This window comes from Leopardus geoffroyi, chromosome D3, assembly GCF_018350155.1.
Source record: "Leopardus geoffroyi isolate Oge1 chromosome D3, O.geoffroyi_Oge1_pat1.0, whole genome shotgun sequence".
Classification (NCBI taxonomy): domain Eukaryota; kingdom Metazoa; phylum Chordata; class Mammalia; order Carnivora; family Felidae; genus Leopardus; species Leopardus geoffroyi.
This window is the reverse complement of record NC_059339.1, coordinates 37324470-37345490: the sequence shown is the minus strand read 5'-3', so window position 1 is coordinate 37345490 and position 21021 is coordinate 37324470. Positions and strand designations below refer to the sequence as shown.

Sequence of the window (21021 nt, the reverse complement as noted above, 5' to 3'; positions counted from 1 at the left end):
AATACTCAATCATGCTGTTCCTATTACTCTGCATCCCATGGATTTAAGCCAGGAAGGGGCAGATTGGATATACTTCTTGGGTATAATTCCATTTTCTTTTTACCATGTCTCCCAAGATCTGAGAGTTTTCAAGCCCCCTCTGTGTGGAAGCAATGCTGCTCTCTCTTTACATCACTGTGTGCAGCCTTAGTTGTCCTGGTTTAAAAATCTCCACATTCAATCTTTCACACTTTGGTTTGATGTTAATGGGAAGTTTTTACAATTTAGGAAACTCAAGTGCTGAGCTCTAGTCATAAAAATCCTAGTTTTCTTGGCTAGATATCTGGAACGTCCTTCAAGGACCCTCCTTGAAAGTGAAAATCTGACTTTAAAGCTTTAGCTGTTTTTCTGTTCCAACTATGACAACTTTATCAGTTTCTATATCTTCAAATTCAAAAATGTAAGTACAGGACTGTTATCTTACTGCAACTTCCTCTAAAAAGTAGGAGGACTCAAAAATCATAGGAGAGCAGTGCCAAGATCCTCAGAAGCAGACAGTAGGATGCTGTGTGACTTATGCCCCTAAAGTTGTGCCCTGTTAGAATGGCTTTGAAGACAGGAGTGTGAGTCTAAATGAAACAATAGTTACAGTAATAAAACTTGTGTTGGAGGGAGAGGCCAGTTCTGATCTCTGCTCTGTCACCTGCTAGCCATGAGATCATGTTGCCCTTCTTTGATCTGCTCATGATTCTCCTTTGGAGAAGTCACACTAAAACAGTTCTATTCTCTGGCTGAACAGGAAGAATATTTTACTGGGAAATGCAAAATGAAAGCATACGAAGAAATTTCATAATGTTATTTCAACTGAGTTTGTATCCTCAGAACCAGGAATGTTGTCTGGCATATATGCTCTCAAGAAATATATAAATTTGTAAACTTATGTGTAATAAGTGAATCAAGGAATAAATACATGAATGAATAGAACAACTAGAACTGTATATAGTATCTCACCCACACCCCACGCTAGTTTTATAATTAGGGACATAAATGGGATGGGTTTTCCCTTCAGTAGCTACAGCCAAGTGACTCCACCTAGGAATGCCTCAGCACTGATCACATTGCTCTTCACCAGAGGGACCTGGAAGGGCAAACCAGCCAGGAAGAGGGAAGTGGCCAATTTGTCCTGTGTCTTCAGAGAACAGATCCAAATAAGAATGGGGAAGCTACAAGGGGGAAAAAAAAAAAACATAAAAGGAGCATACTCTAAATGACTGCAGTTATCTGAAGGTAAATTTCTACTACTCACATTACCTTTAGAATTATATTTCACTTGGATCAGACTTGTGATCTGTAGAGAACAGGAATTCATCTAATTTAGGAAATATACCCCTTTTCCAACATTAGCAGTTGAAAAGAATTCAGAACAAAGGGATTCTGAATTCTTTGAAGCACTGTTAAGGGTATACTAATTCTTTCTCAAGTATCTCATCATCTTCAGCCTTTTTTTCAATCACTGTGAGAGGATTTTTAAAAAAACCTCTAAACCTCAAGTGACCATTTATTACTACACGTGATGGTGACAAGGACAGACACACTCAAGTTATGAGGTCCAAACTGTGGTTCATTCTTTCTCTGTGGAAGGGAATAAAACTGTTACTTGTTTTTAGGGAATAAGCTATCATGGTTCTTAGAACCCAGCATTCATTCCAAATCCCCAAAGCTGTTTGTAAAGATAAGGTCATTTATTCCCCCCAACCAAGCACCACTCAGAATGAAGCAATTGGAATGAAGTAGGTTAGTACAAATACTGCAATCACCACTATTTACTAAGAGCCTGCTCTGATAAAATGTTGTGTATTTGCTCCTTACATGGAAGGCTCAGAGTTGTTGAGTTGCTTGTCCCCCAGGTTCATGATACTAGTCTGGGCGATGAAGAATCAGCACGGTGTAGTTGCTAAGTTCCTGGACTCTGGTGCCAGATTACCTGGATTGAATTCCACCTCTGTCTCTTTCTAGATGCGTGACTTCGAGTGAGTTAACCTCTCTGTGCTCCCATTTCTCATCTGCAAAGTGGAGAGAATGATAATGAGGGTAACTCCTCATGGGGTTGTTGTGGGGATAAGTGAGTCAAGTGCTTTAAAAAAATCAGATTCCAGAGAGATTGAGTAAAGGCTCATAGTCGTACAGCATTAAATGGAAGAAACAGTTTACGGCCGGCCCTGTGAGTGCTGGCTGTGTGGTTGCCAGATAGAAGAACCCAGCTTATACTAGCTTAAGCAGCAAAAGAAGTGGTAGTATTTACTTGAGACATGCCTTAGAATATAGGGTCAAACTATGCTGTTAGGAAGGTCCCCAGCATCTTTGTCTCTTCTTGTCTTCAACATATATCACACAAACTTTGGGGTAGCAAGCTGGCTGTTTGCAGCTGCAGGGTTGCACTATCCTTACAGAGAGAGTAAAAAAAAATCTTGTTATGAAGATCTGGCAGAGGTCCCAGGGAAGTGGGCCAGCTTTGGTCAAATACCCATTCCTGCACCCAGGTCTGACTTCTGTGGCAACTGGTGAGGTGGGGGGTGCTGGGAGTGCTCAATCCAAACCACGTAGCCTAAGGAAGGCTCCTGTGAAAAGACACTAGGGGTGATATTCCAAAGAAAGGGATCCGGAAGAAATATAAATCAATATAATATACAGTCTTATGGCTGTCACGTGACAGTGCAGAGATCAGAATTGGCCTCTCTCCAACACAAGTTTTATTACAATTATTGTTTCTTTTAGCCTTATACTCCTGTTTTTGAAGCCATTCTAATGGGGCTGCATTGCACAACTGCAGGGGCATGAGGTACACAGCATCCTTTTCTCTAGTGTTGAGGCCCATTGGCACAGCTCTCTTATGACTGTCCAGTCCTCCCACTTTTTTTTTTTTTTTTTTTTTTTTTTTTTTTTGAGAAAGGCACAGTCAGGTAGCAGACCTATAGTTTGATTTTACATTTGCAGGTGTAATAATGGAGGATTAAGTGGAGGAAGGCTCCTATTCCTTAAGTATTGTTTAAGCCTACCTTGTACCAGATGTTTTACTAAGTGTGCTAGCTGCCTTCTGAGAAATCAACCAGAAAGGACTGATCTGGAATACCAGTGCTGTGAATCAAGACTTCCTCTTCAGGGGCGTGCCAGTATTCCGGCCTGAGATGTTGAGCCATTCAGGCTTTCTGTGACTTTTTGGAGCTGGATAATAATCAGTAATAACTAGGTACATCACTGAATAATGTTTCAACTGATAAACAAACGATCCTTCTGCTCAGTGTCAATGCATGGCTCTGTTAACACAGTCATAATCCTTTCTGTAGAAATATTTATAGTCTTTGGAGTATATTGAATTATCTTCTTTGGTTGACTAATAATGGTGGCTAGAATTTATTGAATTTCCCTGGAACCTCAAATAGGTATTGCTAATAAAGTGAAAGGTAGAGTAACAATTTCTTGAAAGCATAGCATAATAAAAGGAATATATGTTTATTGAGCATTATGTACACAGCGATTTTATAAGTTTTCCTTTATAAATCCTGGCCAACAACTCTGTCTGGTAGATATTCCCATCTCATTTTACAGATGAGAAAAATCACATCCCAGAGAGATTAATTAAATGCTTATAGTCCTACAGCACTAAATGGAAGAAACAGAGTTTATTTCTATGTCTGTCCTGCTTCAAACCCTGCCTTCCTTCCACTGTTACTATTTTTAACCACCATTTCACAAACTTACTTAATTATACTTTCAGTTATACTTCTCTAGACCCACGTGACTCAGGTCAGCTCATGTAAATTTCATTAAATGATGTAATCTGAGCCATATTTGAGAACTGATGAGTCAATGTAGATTTGAACCATTGTATTCTCATCACAAAATCACAGGTCCATTTGATTTGTGACCTTTAGGAAATAAGACCCTCCATATTCAGGGCCACATCTAGGCAAAACTGCAAGGTGGGCAAGTGTGTTCTTTCTCCACTTCACTCTCTGTAAGATCTCTTCCCTTCTCAGCTCTTAGTTATCTTTACCCCCACAACCTGACTGTGCCTCTTAGCTGGTGCTTTCTGGCCAGCTCTGCCTGCTTGAGGCTTCACCAAATCTTACTCTAATAAACACTGATTATTTGTGGGTGTCTCAGAATCCACTCCTGCTACCTAAATGCACCCAGATGTAAATTTAGGGACTTTCCTCCAACATGGTGTGTGATCTTGGGGGCTAGCTTAGCATTATAGAAGGCAAAGGAGTTGCTAAAGTCCACGTCAGCCAGACTGTTTCTTTAACACCCAGAGACTGCCTAATGGAAGGTAAGTGTGCAACCTAAGCATAGCCAATCTGATGCAATGTTCTGATATCCTGTATCCTGAGAAGAATGAAGCAAAGATGGGGAAGAAGTCAAAATTGGTTAATTTTATAGGAAGCATCCTGGCAGGACTATATTCTGGCAAGATTGTGTTCTCTTTTCTGTCCCAAACATTGTTCTTAAGCTTTGACCTCCCATCATGTGACAGTCTTACGATCTTTCTAAAACATTGTTCCTTGTTTCAGAATCAGAAATGTTTTTGTGGCTTGCCACCAGAGAACTCTCATAATAAACCTTCCCTCCTCGTTGATGGCCCTGCATGCCATATTGCTCCCTGAGCATCTCGCTGACCTGTTCTCCCCTCTTCAACTCAGTGGAAACCTGATGTGCTTATTTCATCACTTTCCAAGTCAGGTGGTCTGTCCTGCCCGGGTTACTGTAAATAAAACAGGTAACTGATCTGTAGTAATGAGCTAGTGACAGGGAGAGGGGACTGATAAGGTTCTTTTCTCAGCTTCCTCGCTGAGGCATTGAGCTAAACTTCTTAACAGCTATTTAAAATCCATCTTTGGCTTTGTCTTAGGATTCCGTTTGAGGCTTAGCATCTGGCCATTTACAACCGGCTTTCTTTTTTCCGGGGCTCCAGCATACATTCTTCTCCAAAGGAGGCTGGGAAGTGCAGGAGATGTGGGTCAGAAAAGCTGAGTGCAGACAGGTTGTGCAGAGCCCAGAGGGACCATTTAAGAGCACAAGTGGATCCCAATACTACCCTGTTTGAAACCTACAGTGGATTTCTCATCCAAACTTCTAAGTTTAAACACCTCGCACAGCATTCAGATCCCCCCACCCCCAGTGCCTGGCCTCCAAATCTAGCTTTATGTCCAGCATTCTCTTCTGTACATCTTACTGTCCAGCAAAGCTAAACTAAAGGTGTTTCCCTATATGTGTCACATTGTTTATTACGTCTTTGCCTTTTTTTCAGTCTTTTCTCTCTTTCTGAAATACCCTTCTCATCCCCCCCAACTGCCCACACCTACTCCTGAGCTGGCCAGTTGTTATGTTATTCATCTTTTAAGACCCATCTCTAGCATTATCTCCCCTGGGAAGTGTTCTTTGATGACCTCCTACTCCTGCCCTGTTCCTACCTCTGGCAGAGACACATGCTTTCAAATTTGCATTTCTTTTTACATTCTTGGTACTTCACATTGTAGGTACTAATGATGATGGTAAATTCTTGGGATGGATGGAGAGAAGGATGAATAAATAAAACCCTTGCATAATTGCAAAATATAGCACTGCAGAAAGTATTAGATAATGCAAGTTTGTTGTAGACCAAATGTCTGTGGCTGATCTGTTTTCTTCCCCTACTCTGCTTGGGTGTATTGGTAGTGATTTAATTCCAATCAATAATGATTCAGTTTATTTGTAGGAGTGAGTTAAGTCACTTAAGTGACTCAGTTATGTCCATCACATAAATAACATGAGTCTTGACATGGCTGATGGGTTCTTGTGGTGAGTTAAGGTGGGTTAATTCTGCTTAACCCAATGACCAAATTGATCATAGAGCACAGAACAGTTACTGAAGAAGAGTAGGATTTGGTATCTGTTTAAAAATAGATGCTAAGAAAGCAATAGGAAAATCAGAGCAGTCTAAAAATTCTTTGTCGTAATAAGAGCACTCGGAAAATAATTTAGTTAGTGCCAATAAGTTTTGAGAACTACTTCAGGATAACAAGAACTTGCAAAGAAGAGGCAATCCTTGCATGTAAAAATTTTAGGGGCGCCTGGGTGGCTCACTTGGTTAAGCATCCGACTTTGGCTCAGGTCATGATCTCACCGTTTGTGAGTTCAAGCCCCACTTTGCTGTTAGTGCAGAGCCCACTTCAAATCCTCTGTCTCACTCTCTCTCAAAAATAAAATAAGCATTAAAAAATTGTTTTTTAATTCTAATAGAGATCTGAACAAAAAAAAACCCTCGTCAAATTCATTTAAAGATTTAGTATGATCTTAGACAAGGGCAGTTTGAAAAGGAAAATTTTAATGCAATTTTTATAAGTCTGATGCAAAAATTCTCTCTTTTTTTAAAGTTTATTCATTTTAAGAGACAGAGTGGGTGTGCGTGTGCATGAGCACGTGTGAGCACGAGTGGGGGAGGGGCAGAGAGAGAGAATCCCAAGCAGCCTAGTCCTTCCTGAACTACGTGGAGCTCAGTCTCACGAACCGTGAGATCATGACCTGAGCCAAAATCAGGAGTCAGATGCTTAATGACTGAGCCACCTAGGAACCCCAACCCAATCTTTCCAGAGAATGTTGGGGAAGTGGGAATGCATGTAAAGTGGAGTTTTGACAGAATTAACATGTCCCCCTAGGTAGGAGAGAACTGTGCCTTCATTTCCTGTAAGATAGGACTAGTGACTATGTAACTTCAAGCCCTCTTGCTAAGAGCTCGGCAGCCAACAGCTCCAAAGACTCATGCTGCTGCAGCTGTTTTCCTGTTCTGGTAGTAAGCGATTATTCCAGAAGCAGCTTGGCCAGATAAGCAGGCAAGGCCACAAGAGGCACTTTTCTTTTGTCCATGTTAACATTTTGCATAAATGCTCTTGTTTTCTTGCCTTTCCTGGTAGGATTGAATATGTTGGAATATCACCATACTTCATAATACTTACTGTAGTATCACTTACACCCAGGGGCCAGAGTTGGTGAGGCTTAAGTCATTCTGTGAGTTGAATCTGATTCATCTTTCAGTAAAGGTTATGAAATGCCTTTGGAATTCCTAAGATCAGGTTGTTTACTCTTGACCTTTGAACTCAAATGATGCTTCTGGAAGGGTGGAGGTGGAGGACAGGTGACAGGAGATAGTAAAAAAGAGAAAGGGAAACCAACATCTCTTGAACATCTAAGATTGCTTAGCATTATGATTGATGTTTTAAAGACGCTGTCTCATTTTAATCTTCCCATCAACTGTCAGAGAAGATTCCCTACGTTTTAGTTCGAAAATTGAAGTAGAAATTAAAGTAATACAGGCAGTAAGTAGCAAATTCATAGTTCAGACTTAACTCTGTCTAACCCTCTTTGGTCTACCACTCTGCCTCCTCTGTTCCTTTGGAAAGCACAGAGTCTTTGTGCAACTAGGGTTCCTATATGATGATATTCTCTAATGCCTTATATACGTGTATTGACTGACAAATTTACAAGGTAGATTGAAATACTGAATTAACCTTCAACACATTCCAAGAGCAGTTAATGAACTGTTGTTATATATGAAGAAATTGTGAACTACCTTACTACTGTGCATTGAAAATACATGTAATTCACTCTTCATTTATTACTATATGCTAGTGAGATCTATCCTCCTAAGTGCTAGATACGTTTATGGAAAGCTGCCACAAAGAAATATAAATCTGAACACCCATTTCATTATAGTATAAAGGAGGAGTATATGTTGAATCAGGAAACCTTTTTATGAAAGAGAAATGAAATACAAGAGTCTGGATGCAGGGAGTCAGACTCGCTGGGTTTGAGTCCCAGCTTTGCCATGTCCTAGCCTGAGTGACCTCAGACAAGTTAATGAAGCCAGTTGCTTTAACTGTAAAATGAAGATGCTACCAGTAATACTTCTGTCGGAAAGCTGCTGTGAGCATTTCATGAATTGAGGCTCTGATGCCTAGAGTAGAACCAGGCATATGGTAAGTACTCCATAAATGCAGGGTGTTTTATTTCTTCTATGTGTGAAGAAACAGGTCTGCAGTTCAGCGGTTTGATTGGGACCTATGTTCTGTTGGTGGTAGAGCTGGTGCTGACACCCAGGTCTCCTGTTCTGGGTCCAGTGCTGGCTGCTGCAGTGACATCCAGAGCAGTATGCACAGGAAACTAGAATGTTCCCTCTACCATTGTTTTTACTCCAAGTGCCAGTGCTATTTCTGTGCTCGGAAGGCCCACTGCCCACTGTAGGGGTAGTCTATCAACCCAATTCCCAGATGGACAGTCCTTCCCAGTGTCCCAGGGTCCTTGGTTACCCTGCTGCTGAGCCAGCTGTCACAGACTTGTGCTGTGAACCCCCAGTCCAGTGGTTCCCAGAATGCCAAAAATGTTAACAGATTCTACCAGGTCCACAGTCCCATATCTATAATTCCAAAATCCCCAAATCTCTCTAATCCGAAAGCTTTTTCATGAATCATATGACTGTAAAACTTGTTCGGACCTGAACTTATCTAGTGATAAATCACCTGAACTGACAGGAGGCTATTTATCGTTTGTATTTATTCTTCCTGGTGTGTGTATTTTTACAGTTTACTGAAGACGTACTAATGTTTTTGCTTATAGGATACTGCCCCAGATCTCAGTGGGAATACCTATCAGTCAGCGTCTTAGCAGGAAGAGATGGGGGCACTCGGCACAAGTGAATGAGGAGAGCTTAGTAAAGGGATTGTCTGTAAGGCTGTGTGTGGCTTGAGGGACCAAAAGGGACGGCACAGGGGGGCCAGAGGAGGGTTTACTTGGTGCACCAGGAGATGTGAGTAAGTACCCCTCGGTTTGAAGGGCTAGGTAGAAGTAGCATTACTGGAATCCAGAGAGAACAGCCTGGAAAGAGGCCACTGTCAGCAGCTATGGCCTTAAGGTGGAAGGAGCCAGCTGATAGCAAATCCAGCAGAGAAGTCTGGGAAATACATACCCAGGGTGGCTTTTCCTCTTCCTTGCAGATGTCCTGCTGGTGCCTCTCTTTGGTGGCACCATACCTAAAACCAGAGGCAAGAGAGCCTAGAGGTGTAGACCAGAAGGTGAACTGCTGGGGCCCGCACAGGGTAGTAAGGGTGGGAAGTGGATCTGGAGGGCAAAAGGAAAATGTCTTGCACAGCATATTGTATAATATTCAATATATGCCCTCTACCGTCTTTCTGAAACTCAAACACTCAAGAATGCTTAGAGTTGTATTTTATTAAGTAATAGTATATACCTACATTCAAGAAAATATTAATACATACAAGTGAAACGTTTTTGTTTTTTTTTTCCTTTAGCTAGCAGTCAGAGCTTATAGGGCCGTACAGGCTTATGAATCATGTAGTATAATTCCTTGGCTACTCTGAAAGATCAGAAGTACTGCACTAAAGAGTGCTCTCTCCTTCATTCACTGATTCACACGTTCATTTATTTTACCAGTATTCTTTGTTGATTGCCTACTCTGCAAAATCTATGGGCTCTGGAGTACAGAGACAAAAATATGACAATAGCCGTTCCGGTAGCTTGCAGTTTAGTAAAAGACACTAATTTTAATTTGTTGGCAAATAATAATGCAATCCTAGGTTAGCAAATAGTTTCATCTCAAAGCTGCCTTGCTGTTGGAGGCTCTGTTTCAAGAGGGCTTTCTTGACCATATGTGGGCTCAGTGGAAAAAACCACTATGATCTAGTAGCTACTTATGCCACAGGCCCAGTAGCAGAGTGTGTCCACGGAGCACAGTTTTGGCTGACTGTGCTCTAACTAGGTGGCAGAGTGAGATTGTTCTTATAACATAAGCAAGAGGGGTGACTTTGAATTAGGAACACCTGAGAAGGCTTCATGGCAGTAGGTAGAGGGTTTTTAAGGATTTCTAGATAGGAAAATGACAGGCTCGTGTGAGTGGGCCACAGGGTCTTCAGAGTAAAAAAGTAATAGGCGATCAAAGTAGACTAATAAGCACCTATTCAAAGGAGTTTGGACTTTATTTTGTAGCAAGTGGGTTAAAACTGAGGGCTTTCGAGAAGGGGAGGAACTGTTTTAGGAGAGTCATTCTACCAGCACTTTGAAGAGCAGGGTTTAAGAAGAAAGTGGTTGGAAGTAATCTATGTCGAAGAAGGATAGCTGTGACCTTGGCAAGAGATGGTGATATAAGAACAAAGATCACAGCATTGGGAATAAAAAGAATTGTTGGCAGACATTTTGAGAAAGAAATGACAGATGTGATGTGAGAGATTGGAGGGAGAAGTCCTAGTGATTCCAGGGTGTCCAAAATGTGAATGCAGGGGCGGCTGCCTAAGTGGCTCAGTTAATTAAGTACCAGACTCTTGGTTTTGGATCAGATCATGACCTCCCGGTTTCATGGGCTCGAGCCCTACGGTCGGTTGGGCTCTGTGCTGGCAGCAGGGAGCCTCCTTAGGATTCTCTCCCTCTCTCAGACCCTCCCCCATTCATGCTGTCTCTGTCTCTCTCAAAATAAGTAAATAAACTTTAAAAATAAAATAGAGGTCCCTGGGAGGCTCAGTCGGTTAAGCATCCGAGTTGGGTTCAGATCATGATTTCTGATTCTTGAGCCCGAGACCCGTATCAGTCTCTGCTGACAGCTCAGAGCCTGGAGCCTGCTTTGGATTCTGTGTCTCCCTCTCTCTCTGCCCCTCCCCCACTTGCACTCTGTCTCTCTTTCTCAAAAATAAATAAATATTAAAAAAAATTTTTTAATTAATTAAATAAAATGTGAATGCATAAGACGGAGGCCTGGGCCATTGAAGCTGGCATGAGGGAGTACCACTGTAGTTTTGGACATCTTGGGGCAGAGTTATGGTCAAAATATTCACAAGGAGATGCCCTGCAAGTATTTAAAATTCCGAGCCTATAGTTCAGGAAAAAAAAAATGCCAAGGAGAAAAATTCCATGTCCAGAAAAAGTTCCACTACTGTAATTCCTTATGGTAATTCCAAAATGCAAAAAGCCTTAAAAATTGCATGGTTTTAGAAAGTTTAGGGCCAAAACTTACTTGGTGACAAACCTGATCTGAATAAATGTGAGGCTTTTATAATTTGAATAAAGTTTGAGTAAAGAGTTCTGTCCCAAACTATAGTAAATGGTATCAAATTACCGTTTAAAATAAAACATATTTATAAATTCTGAAACATATCTGGTCCCAAAGTTTTAGATGAAGCATTGTAGATATGTTTCAATAATTACATTATGAATTTATTTTACATTTTAAGAAAGTATTATCTTAGTTTTGATAATTTGGCATCAAACACAGTAGGTAAACAGATACATCTTTGTATCTGAAATTTTTGAAGAATGAAGCATTCTTTGTATGTGCCTTTTCCATACGCTGATGTTTGGTAAATTTTAATTGATAAAATTGGGATAATAATACTATTGATCCCTTTGAATTGTTTAAAGAGCTAATGAACAGGATCCAACACATAAAGGGTATTTTAGTCATCCAGCCATTTTAATCAACAAAATATTTTCTAAGAAGCATTTTGGAATTTTTTTTCTTTCCTAACCTCTGAAAGTACAGTGAAAATAAATGTCTCTCTTGATAATGTGAAGGAAGTAGCAGGGAGAACCAACAGGTCTTGAGAACCTACCATGTATGTGATGCTTTTAACCCCATGAAGAGAATATTATTTTCCCCATTTCACAGATGCAGAAACATTCTGAGATGTTAGTAGCATGACCTAGGTCACCCCTCAGTAAGGGGTAAACTATCTTCTCTTTCCCCTCCACCTAGCTCCCAGGGGAGTGTGAGAGACTACAGGTAAAACAGCCTGTCATAGTGTGAAAGATGGAGTCATTGTGGGCCTCTAGCATATTTTGGTTCCCTTTTTAAATTGTTAAAAGAATGTTGTCTTTCCATTTGTGCTGTTAGTCTTATATAGGTAAAATCATTGAAAATCATTTCTGATTATGTCCCTTTTTACCTGCTTCCCTGCCATACCTTTCTCCCTAAATAAAGACCTCTGGAAAAAACATGTATTCAGCCCAGATAATCAAGTCTAATTTTCAGACAAACTGAAAGCAGTATCTTAATTTGATCAGGATTGGGAGGAGGAAAGGGATGTGGGGTGAGGTAAGAGTCTGGTTGCAGTGGTATTGAGGGTGAGGGAGGGAGGTTTTCTGCTTGCTGTAAGAGGGAGTTACCTGCCCAAAAGAAAATCAAGTTTATTGTAACTTGACCAAGTACACAGCAACGTAATCCGGTTCTTCAATTTTTGATGTGAATGCTTTAAATGAGAGAGTGTCACATTTACTCCCTTTCTTCCGGAGACCACACGTTGTAGACCGGGCCCCTCTCCTTCTCTGCCCAGGCTCCCAAGGCAAGGTTTCTTTCTCTCACTTCTTGCTGCCAGGCAGGAAATGTTCCTAGCTATGGGATAAGCGTCCCGTTTGGGGGGGCGGGGGAGGGGGGGAGGAGGGGGGAGATGAGAAAAGGAAAAGAAAAAGAAACAAAGCAAGAACTGCTTGAGCTGCTAGCCCAAGCCCCGAAGGATCACAGCGGGTTTCCAGTTTCCTAGAAACAGGGATTCCACCCACCCCCAGCCCCGGCCCTAACCGCCGCCCCCCGCCCTCCCCGCCTCCAGCATTTTCCCCGCCCCCACCCCCAGCGGGGCTCGTGGGCGTGTCTTTAAGTCCCTGCTAATAGGGCTGCCCCGCGGGCGGGGCCGGCTTCCCGGGGCGCCCCTGACAGCTGCGGGAGCTAGCCCCTACCTAGGAGCTGGACCGGCCCCACCACCCCTCTGGTGACCGGGCCCCGGTGCGCTGGTCCATGCTGGTCCCCGCCTTTGTTCTCGGGCCGGAGCGGGGACATGCACGGCTGACGATGGAAGTGGAGGACTCGGGCGGCGTGGTGTTGACCGCCTACCACTCGTACGCTCGCTCTCAGCCGCCCAGCTCCGAGCCGCGCTGTGCGCCCAGGGCCGCCGCCAGCCACCCGGGCAGCAGGTACCCAGAGCTGCTCCGAAGGGAGCAGAGGTTTCCCGGGCTTGGGGCTTTCACCTCCCAGCTGTGTTTTCTGCCAGGGCGTGAGAGCACCATCACATTGTCGTTTCAAGTTTTGGTGGACTAGTTGAGTGAGCCTCCTGTTCTTTGTATTGTCCTTGATTGAAAGTGGGAAGTGCACGAAGTCTCAGCCGGCAATGGTTAAGGTCCTTGGCTAGCAGAGGTTAGCAGCGGAGCTATGTTCTTGATACAACTTGATGATAAGTAGGCATATGCCTCATTTCTGCCAAATTCACCCATTGACATATTGGAGATTATTTTTAAAAAAATCATTGGAAATGAGATACAAACAGAAAAGGGGAAAATTTTGAATACGTTATCCTAAATCCTCGAATACTGTTGAGTTTCTTTATTAACTGCATGCCACCTGAGCTAAAACATAGCTGGAGAGTCTCTAAAAAGTAAATCTGAGTAGACTTCTAAAAGACAATTTTATTTCTAGATTTTAAAAACCACTCAACTGTATAAATATATTGGTATTATTTTATTATTACTGATGTTGACCCAGTGCTGTAAATGCAATTATAATTTATTTCTTTTGGGTCAACAGAAGTCTATAACCATCTCATTATGTGTATTTTAGATTTAATAAAGCAGGGATCTATGTTAAATTACTCTGTATCAGTGTTCATCTGTTTGATGCAAGATCAAGGCCAATGTGACTTCCATTAACTAAACAAAGATGTTAGACCCTTAGGAAAGTTCCCTGGGCAGAACAAAAGTGTTACAATAATAAGTGAGATGGTTTGATATCTGACTCATATTTAGGGGAAGTTTTGCTTGTTTAAATGTGGCTATTTGTTTACTATGGATCCACTGGTGAATGGTTTTCTTTACAAGTGGGAAGTTTGAGGGTTGATGTGCTTTTTTGCATCCTCATTTTCATTTACTTTTTCCCATACTTTTATCATTAGTTATGTGATAATGATTACTTCTGTCTCCTAATCTAATTGATTGGTGAGGCTTTCAACAGATTGTGATTTTATTTCAAGGAATATCCTTTTGGCTAGTATCCATGAGAAGAACAAACTACATTGGCATGAGATCTATGTTGGGCTTGACTAACAAAGACAATATTGTTTCTTCTAAAAAGAGCAAGTTGAGTGAAATCTTATTTTTATGTTAAGACAGTAAGAAAATAACATTTTTCTTCCAGCTTTAGGAGCACATTGTTTTAAAGGCTACTTGTCTTTAGGGTGCTTTCTTTTCTTAAACGTTATCCTTGACTCTAATTACTCAGACTATGAATAACTAAATAGATATAAGTGAGTTGATGAGAAGCAGGGCCTCGTTTGTGCATTTTTAGATGGTCCTGGTGTAGCTGTCTTGTCTGTAACTCCCAGCAGCTGTCTAGGAGCAATAGCCAGATTGTGCCATTTGGGCCTTCCGAAACTACATCCGTTTCCAAAGCAAACTGGAGGAGAAGTTCCATTAACTCAGCATGTGGTCTTGTGGAATGATAATGCATGAGAGCAAAAGAGTTGTGTGTCATAGTTAGTGTTTTGTCATACGGTTGCCAGTTAGATTTATGTTGCTCCAAGTTTTCATTTCTGGTGACCGTGTGCACCCTCTCTATAGGAACCTTTGTACCACTCACCCTCTGATGCAGGAGATAGTTGACCCCGTCCCCTGCAACTAAATCACAAGAGAATAGCTTAATTCCTTGGTTCCCAGTAACAACAATCAAAAAGAAGTTCCTGTATTTACAAGGAGCCGGAGGACACCATCAATCATGAGTCTGATAACAGAAATAATCAGGACCGAGTTATTAACCTTTGACTCACTAACTACTGATCAATACTTCCTTTCAAACCAAGGAGCAAGATCGTATTGTTCTACTTATGAAGAAAGGACTCTCTCTTTCAAAAATACGCTTTCCTTTAAATTGCTTACATATGTGTAACGTATTTGTGGAGGAGTGACCAGTATGGCACTAGGAAACACGGACTATTGTATCATCATTCTTGAGCTCTGAGCAGCAAAGGTTCAATTCAGACCAAACCATCTTCTCATTTTCCAAGCCTCCACTCTATCTGACTTTATGTGCTTTTGATTTTGGGGAGCCTATTTTTCCCACTAAAATAAAATCTCAATCTCTCTCTTTCTCTTTGCGTCTCTCTCTTCATTATTCTCTTTTGTTCACTGTTGTATCCCAAGTGCCTAGAGCAGTGTCTGGTACATTGTGGTAGCTCAGTAAAGATGTGTTGAATAAACTAATGAATTCCTACCAAGATTGTAAAATGGCCAAGATAAAATGGCAGGATTTTAAACAACAGAAGTCACTGTGTTTGTACCTACTATGTGCCAGTCACACATTACGCTTCAGTAATACAAGAATGGATAAGACAAAGTCCCTACCTTGAGAATGTGGCCCTTTGTCTTTCAGACCAATAGGATTATTAAAAAAAAAAAAAAAAAAAACTTGGAATAAGTGGCAACATTTTGAAATGAAGGGGCTTCAGATGTATATCTGGACTGTCAGCTTCTCATTAAAAATTATAATAAAAAAATAAAGGATCTAGCGACTCAGGCCTCTGCTGCTACCTGCTAGTACTGGCTAAAGCTTAGTAATGGCTGCTCCATTACATGCCTCCCCCTGTAACTCTTCAACAGAGAAGCTGGGTGGCTACTTTAATTTCTGTAGCGACTGCCCATTTTATTTTATTAAACTAAGTAGCCAGAATAAAGTGTATTTGCCAGTTACTCAGGCTTGGGTCAGGCTCCTGGACCCCACACATCATCTGTGGCATTTATTGCCATGTGGCCTTGGGTAAGTTGCTTCAACTGCTTAGAGTCGTATCCAATACGACTCTGTAGTTGTATTATTACTGTTACCACTTTTCTTTTAAAGTTTATTTATTGGGGTGTCTGGGTGGCTCAGTTGGTTAAGCATCTGACTTTGGCTCAGGTCATGATCTCACGGTTTGTGAGTTCCAGCCCCTTGTCGGGCTCTCTGCTATCAGCAGAGCCTGCTTCGGATACTCTGTCTCCCTCTCTCTGTGCAAGCTCTCTCAAAAATAAATAAACATTGAAAAAAAAGAGTCTCTTATAAAAAAATAAAGTTTAGTATTTTGAGAGAGAGAGAGCACAAGTCGGGGAGGAACAGAGAGAGTAAGAGACAGAGAATCCCAAGCAGTCTCCATACTGTCAGCATAGAGCCCAACTTGGGCCTCGATCCCACTAACCCCAAATCATGACCTGAGCCTGAGCCAAGATCAAGGGTCCTATGCTCAACCAACTGAGCCACCCAGACACCCCTACTGCTATCACTTTTAATCACAGTTGTTGATGTAAAGAGGAGAGTAAAATATTTTTGGTACCTATCCCCAAAATTTATTCATGGAGGAAAGACTCGAGTACTAAGTATTTGTTGGGAGTAGGAAGGGTGATTCCTTATTTCACATTCTATCTTTACATTCTATTTGTAAATGATGAAAGAGAATGAAGGATTGTAAATTCTTAGTTCTGTTAAATGATTGTCTTTACAGTCCTGTGCTTTTTAAAGAGGTTAAGCTTCTAGACCCTTATTCAGAATCCAGAGTGAAAATATTAACATACATACAAAATTATTTCACTTACAGAATGAAAGTAGTTGAAGATAAAGCTGGCTATCTTGAAAGGTTCTCTAAGTTATACATAAGAAATATATATGATTTTTTTGGTGAGTGTACAGTATAAAATGTCCATGAATATTTCTGATGTTCATTTTGTTATACCATAAACTTCCTGAGAGAGAACAAAAATAGAAGAGGAAGAGAACCGGCTCTTCCTCAAAAACAAATAAAAGAAGCTAACCAAGGTTATCCTAGGAATTCTAGTTCTATAGCAATGTTAAAATTTTTGTAAAGGGGATATTGTTTTGTAATATTATAACTGTGCATAGTAAGAGGAATGATTTGATTAAAATGGAATTAATGATAATTAGAAAGTAACTATTGTACTTTGTGGAAAAAAAACTAAATTTAGCAACTCTTAGCGCCATCTTTATTGGTACTTTCCTGGATGGAAATTAATTAAAACATTTATTTCAAGGTGCAAACTCTTGTTCAGTTAAGTACCTATATAGGACTATGTGAGCTTCTGGACATATACAGAGGTACACTAAAATCTGGGGCAGAAACTTTTTATTGAAAACTTTTTCTAGAAGATTCAGAAATAGTAATCAAAATAGGATTCTTATGAGAGGATAAGATATTTTTGGGTCATTTTTATGTTATGGTTAAAACCAGAGTCAGTGTCTCTGGTTTCTTTCTACAGTGGGGCCCCTGCTGAGTGTAGGTGCCTCCATATGTGGAGCTGTTGGAAAACATCTGGCACATTTCCTTTGATCATGTCATTTGGCTAAACATTTGGCCAGTTGCTCTGTCCATTTTTAACCTGCTCTCTTCTCCCTGATCATTAATCCTTAATGTATTCACAAAAATTCAGGGATCTAGGGCGTTGTGGAATCACATTCATGAGGATAGATAACTGTTTCTTAACTTTCTATTTTGATATAATACACTTCTGCAAAACTTGCAAAAGTAGTACAGCATTTCACGTAAACTTCCTTCAGTTTCTCCTAATGTTAACATTGTGCATAACCCTAGTTTGATTATCAAAACTGAAAAATTAACAGGGGTGCATATGGTTGACCATGGATTTAACTTGATTTCATCACTTTTTCTGTTGTAGAATTGAACTTGGGATTCCATGTTGAACTTCATTTTGCCTCCCAAACCTCCAATCTCTGACAGTCTGTCCTTATCTTTTATGACCTTGGCACATTTAGAGTACTGGTTGCTTGTTTTGTAGGAAGTTCTTCAATTTGGATTGGTGTGATATCTTCTCATGGTTAGACAGAGATTGTGCATTTTGGGTAAGAATTCCACAGGATGATGTTGGGCCTTTCTCAAGTGCACTATATTTGGAGGGGACATGATGGTGATCTGTCTCACTGATGTTGATGTTGGCTCTGATCACCAGGTTAAAATGGTGTCTGCTGGGTTTCTCTACTGGTGAACTACTATTTTCCTTTATATAATTAATAAATAACTTGGGGGAGATGTTTTGTGATTATGAAATATTTCCTGTTTTCTTCTCAAACTTACCTCTACTGATTTTTTTTCTCAATTCTGTATTTTATATACTATAAAATGCATATTCAGTATTCTCTCTTATTTTATTGTTTGATCTCCCTTTCCTTTAAAAAAATCAAGCAAATAAACTGGGATGCCTGGGTGGCTCAGTCGTTTGGGTGTCCGACTTCAGCTCAGGTCATGACCTCATGGTTTTTGGGTTTGAGCCCCGTGTCTGGCTCTGTGCTGACAGCTCAGAGCCTGGAGCCTGCTTCAGATTCTGTGTCTCCCTCTCTCTCTGCCCCTCCCCTGCTCACGCTCTCTCTCTCTCTCTCTCAAGAATAAATAAACATTAAAAAAGATTTTTTTAAAAATCAACCAAATATAAAAAATGGTTTAATATCCATAATCTGGTCTGAGTTTATAAAACCTATTCCCTAATTTTCAAAGTTTCATGATTTTTTGGAAGCAAAATTTTATTATAGTCAGGAGAAAAATAATCAGAAGGCTATTAAATTAAAATAAGAGAGGTAATTGTTAAATCCCACTTTGCCTGGAGGTATTACTGAGGCTATCTGTTTTCTTAGAACTATGTCTGTACCTATGGGAAAACATTTTTCCTTTACCAGTGTCCCTGAGGTGTTATTTGAACCTTTGCAAATGTATTGTAACTAAAGTAAACATTTAATTCACATATGATCAAAATGCCTTCTCATTCCACTCTTAAATCAAACTATTTCATTTCTGAAGTAGTTCTTATTCTCTGTTTTCTTAATCTGTGGTCTCTAGATATCATCAGTTCTAGCAAAAAATAAAAGTTAAATGTTATGGAACAGAGGAAGAGAATAAAATGTTTCTCAGAAGAAAATTTCAGAAATAAGGTTATTCATTTAAGCGATAGAGTTTGTTTTAAGCCTCTTTGGATAAAACTATAAGGTCATGCATACCCCTACCTAGGACAGAAATGAACCTTTTCTTAATGAATGACTGGCATCATTAAGACAGTATAATTTACAGTGCTCTGTGTAGTAAAGGCACCCTATTGGGATGCGAAAGTTTACTTGCCTTCATAGTAAATAGCCTGCATTGGTGTATTGTTTTATGTCTTCAGTAATTTAAATATTTTTGTTGTTATTTCCCAAGGCAGTCTTGAAACCCTTTAGTCATACTTATGTTCTTTTTAATGTTGTTATTTTAACATGCTTTATGATTTACTTTTCATTGGATAATCAGGGTTGTGAGAACTGTGTAAAGAAAATGCTATTCAGAGGACCAGAATGCATAATCTAACACAAGACTTTGATAGCACTTATTTCAGTTTCTGGAGTGTTTCTTGGTTTGCTTGTTTGCTTTCAGTTTCTTGTTGTGTTCTGGTTACTGGAGTTAGTGAGTTTTGTACAATGTGTCATTCTTCACCCATGGAATCTCATGTGCCCATTTCTTTGTGATTACTAGAGGATGAACTTCAGAACAAAATAATAACGCATCCGGTTACTCTGGTCTCTATAATGGGAGCTAAAGAAAGTAGTAGATGGTTTCACCACATATTCATCTTAAATATCTGGGGTTTATGACACATTCTTTCAGTATCAAATGTGTTACATCACTTTGAATAAGTGAATATTATAGGTAAAACCGTCCCTTTGACAGGCATTAAGTGCTCAGTGATTCCAAGGGTGGAAGAACATATACTAAGTATCACTCAGAGAACCGGCTGCCTTGTCTCATGTTACTCTTAAAAACTAATTAAACCTCTGCATTCCATTTGTGATCCCTCAGATTGATAGATGATGACTGCAAACAGGCACACAATGGAGAGGACAGGAAGCTAAAGTATGCAGAATTTTTAAAATTGTCAAACACTTGAGATTTATTTATACCATTTTAGTAATTCTAAGTTAGGGTGCTGATTATCTTATGGATAAGAGAGAAGTTTTTACATCTGTGTTAAATGTTGTGGTTGGTTAGCCACAAAGTTTACTTTTGTACATCTGTAATGTATACAGAAAAGAATCCCTCTAAAGTTTCCTATTCAGTTTTCATTTATTGGAAATCAATTTAGAAAACACTGCCAATACATTTGCCTTTATGCAAAGGTCCATCAGTGTATTTACATTTTCAGATCTGTGGAGATATCTGACAGGTGCTTAGAAAAAATGTTGAAAGTACAAAATTGGCATTATAGTTAATAATATGACATTGATCTCTTCCCTTGACACTTTTCTCTACCTCATTACCACACCTAAAAGTTTACACAGTAACTAAAGTTAATACCTCTGTGGTTGGAACTAAACCCATATATAAGTAGCTGGAAATGAAGAGCCAAACAAAAGAGAATAAATTTAGTCAGAGAAGTAAGGACTAAACTTCTTTCCAGAAAATTTCCTTAACAGTAGTAGCCAGAGAGTTTTCATCTGTCATAACAGAATGATCATTTGGCAATTAATCACGTATTGTCCTATGATGTCATTTCTTTTTTTTTTTTTTTTAGAGGCCTATTTTTATTGAGAACTTATTTAGCTTAACATACATTATCTTATTTAATCCTTACAACAGTCCTGGGAAGTAGGAAGAAAGTAAGGCACAGAGAAGTAGTCCAAGGTCACACAATGAGATAATGATTCCCACTCAGCCCTTCCAAAACTATTGTTTAAATCTTGAAACATTTAGTATATTATGGATTTAGTGTTTTCCTGTCTCAGTTTGATCATAGGTTAATTGAGAGGAGGGACAGTATTATTATTGTGTCCTCCTTAGCAAACTTACAACTTTCACATAGTAGGTGTTACAGATACTCAGTTTTGCTTTAGTCTTTCCTTTTGCAGTAATTTTTATTCTATTTTAATGTAATAAGCATCGGTGGGTTAAGTATGAGTGGATAGAAATAGTTTGAAACATTTTGTTATCACTTGAAGCAAGTGCAATG

The 21021-nt window shown here is 39.9% G+C and overlaps 1 protein-coding gene across 7 annotated transcripts in view; it reads left to right on the top strand.

Annotated features, from left to right (window-relative positions):
• The window catches only part of ARHGAP28 (Rho GTPase activating protein 28), a 228510-nt gene that overhangs the window by 20435 nt on the left and 187054 nt on the right, over positions 1–21021 (top strand). For 2 of the 7 annotated variants that reach the window (XM_045458482.1, XM_045458481.1), the window contains exon 1: positions 12694–12981. The exons of 1 other annotated variant lie outside the window; for it this stretch is intronic. In XM_045458482.1, coding sequence (XP_045314438.1) covers positions 12806–12981 — 176 coding nt within the window. In that variant the 5' untranslated portion in view covers positions 12694–12805. Of the gene's footprint in view, positions 1–12665; positions 12982–13179; positions 13202–21021 lie in introns of those variants that run through there. 4 more of the 7 variants (XM_045458484.1, XM_045458483.1, XM_045458480.1 and 1 more) reach the window with 3 other exon arrangements.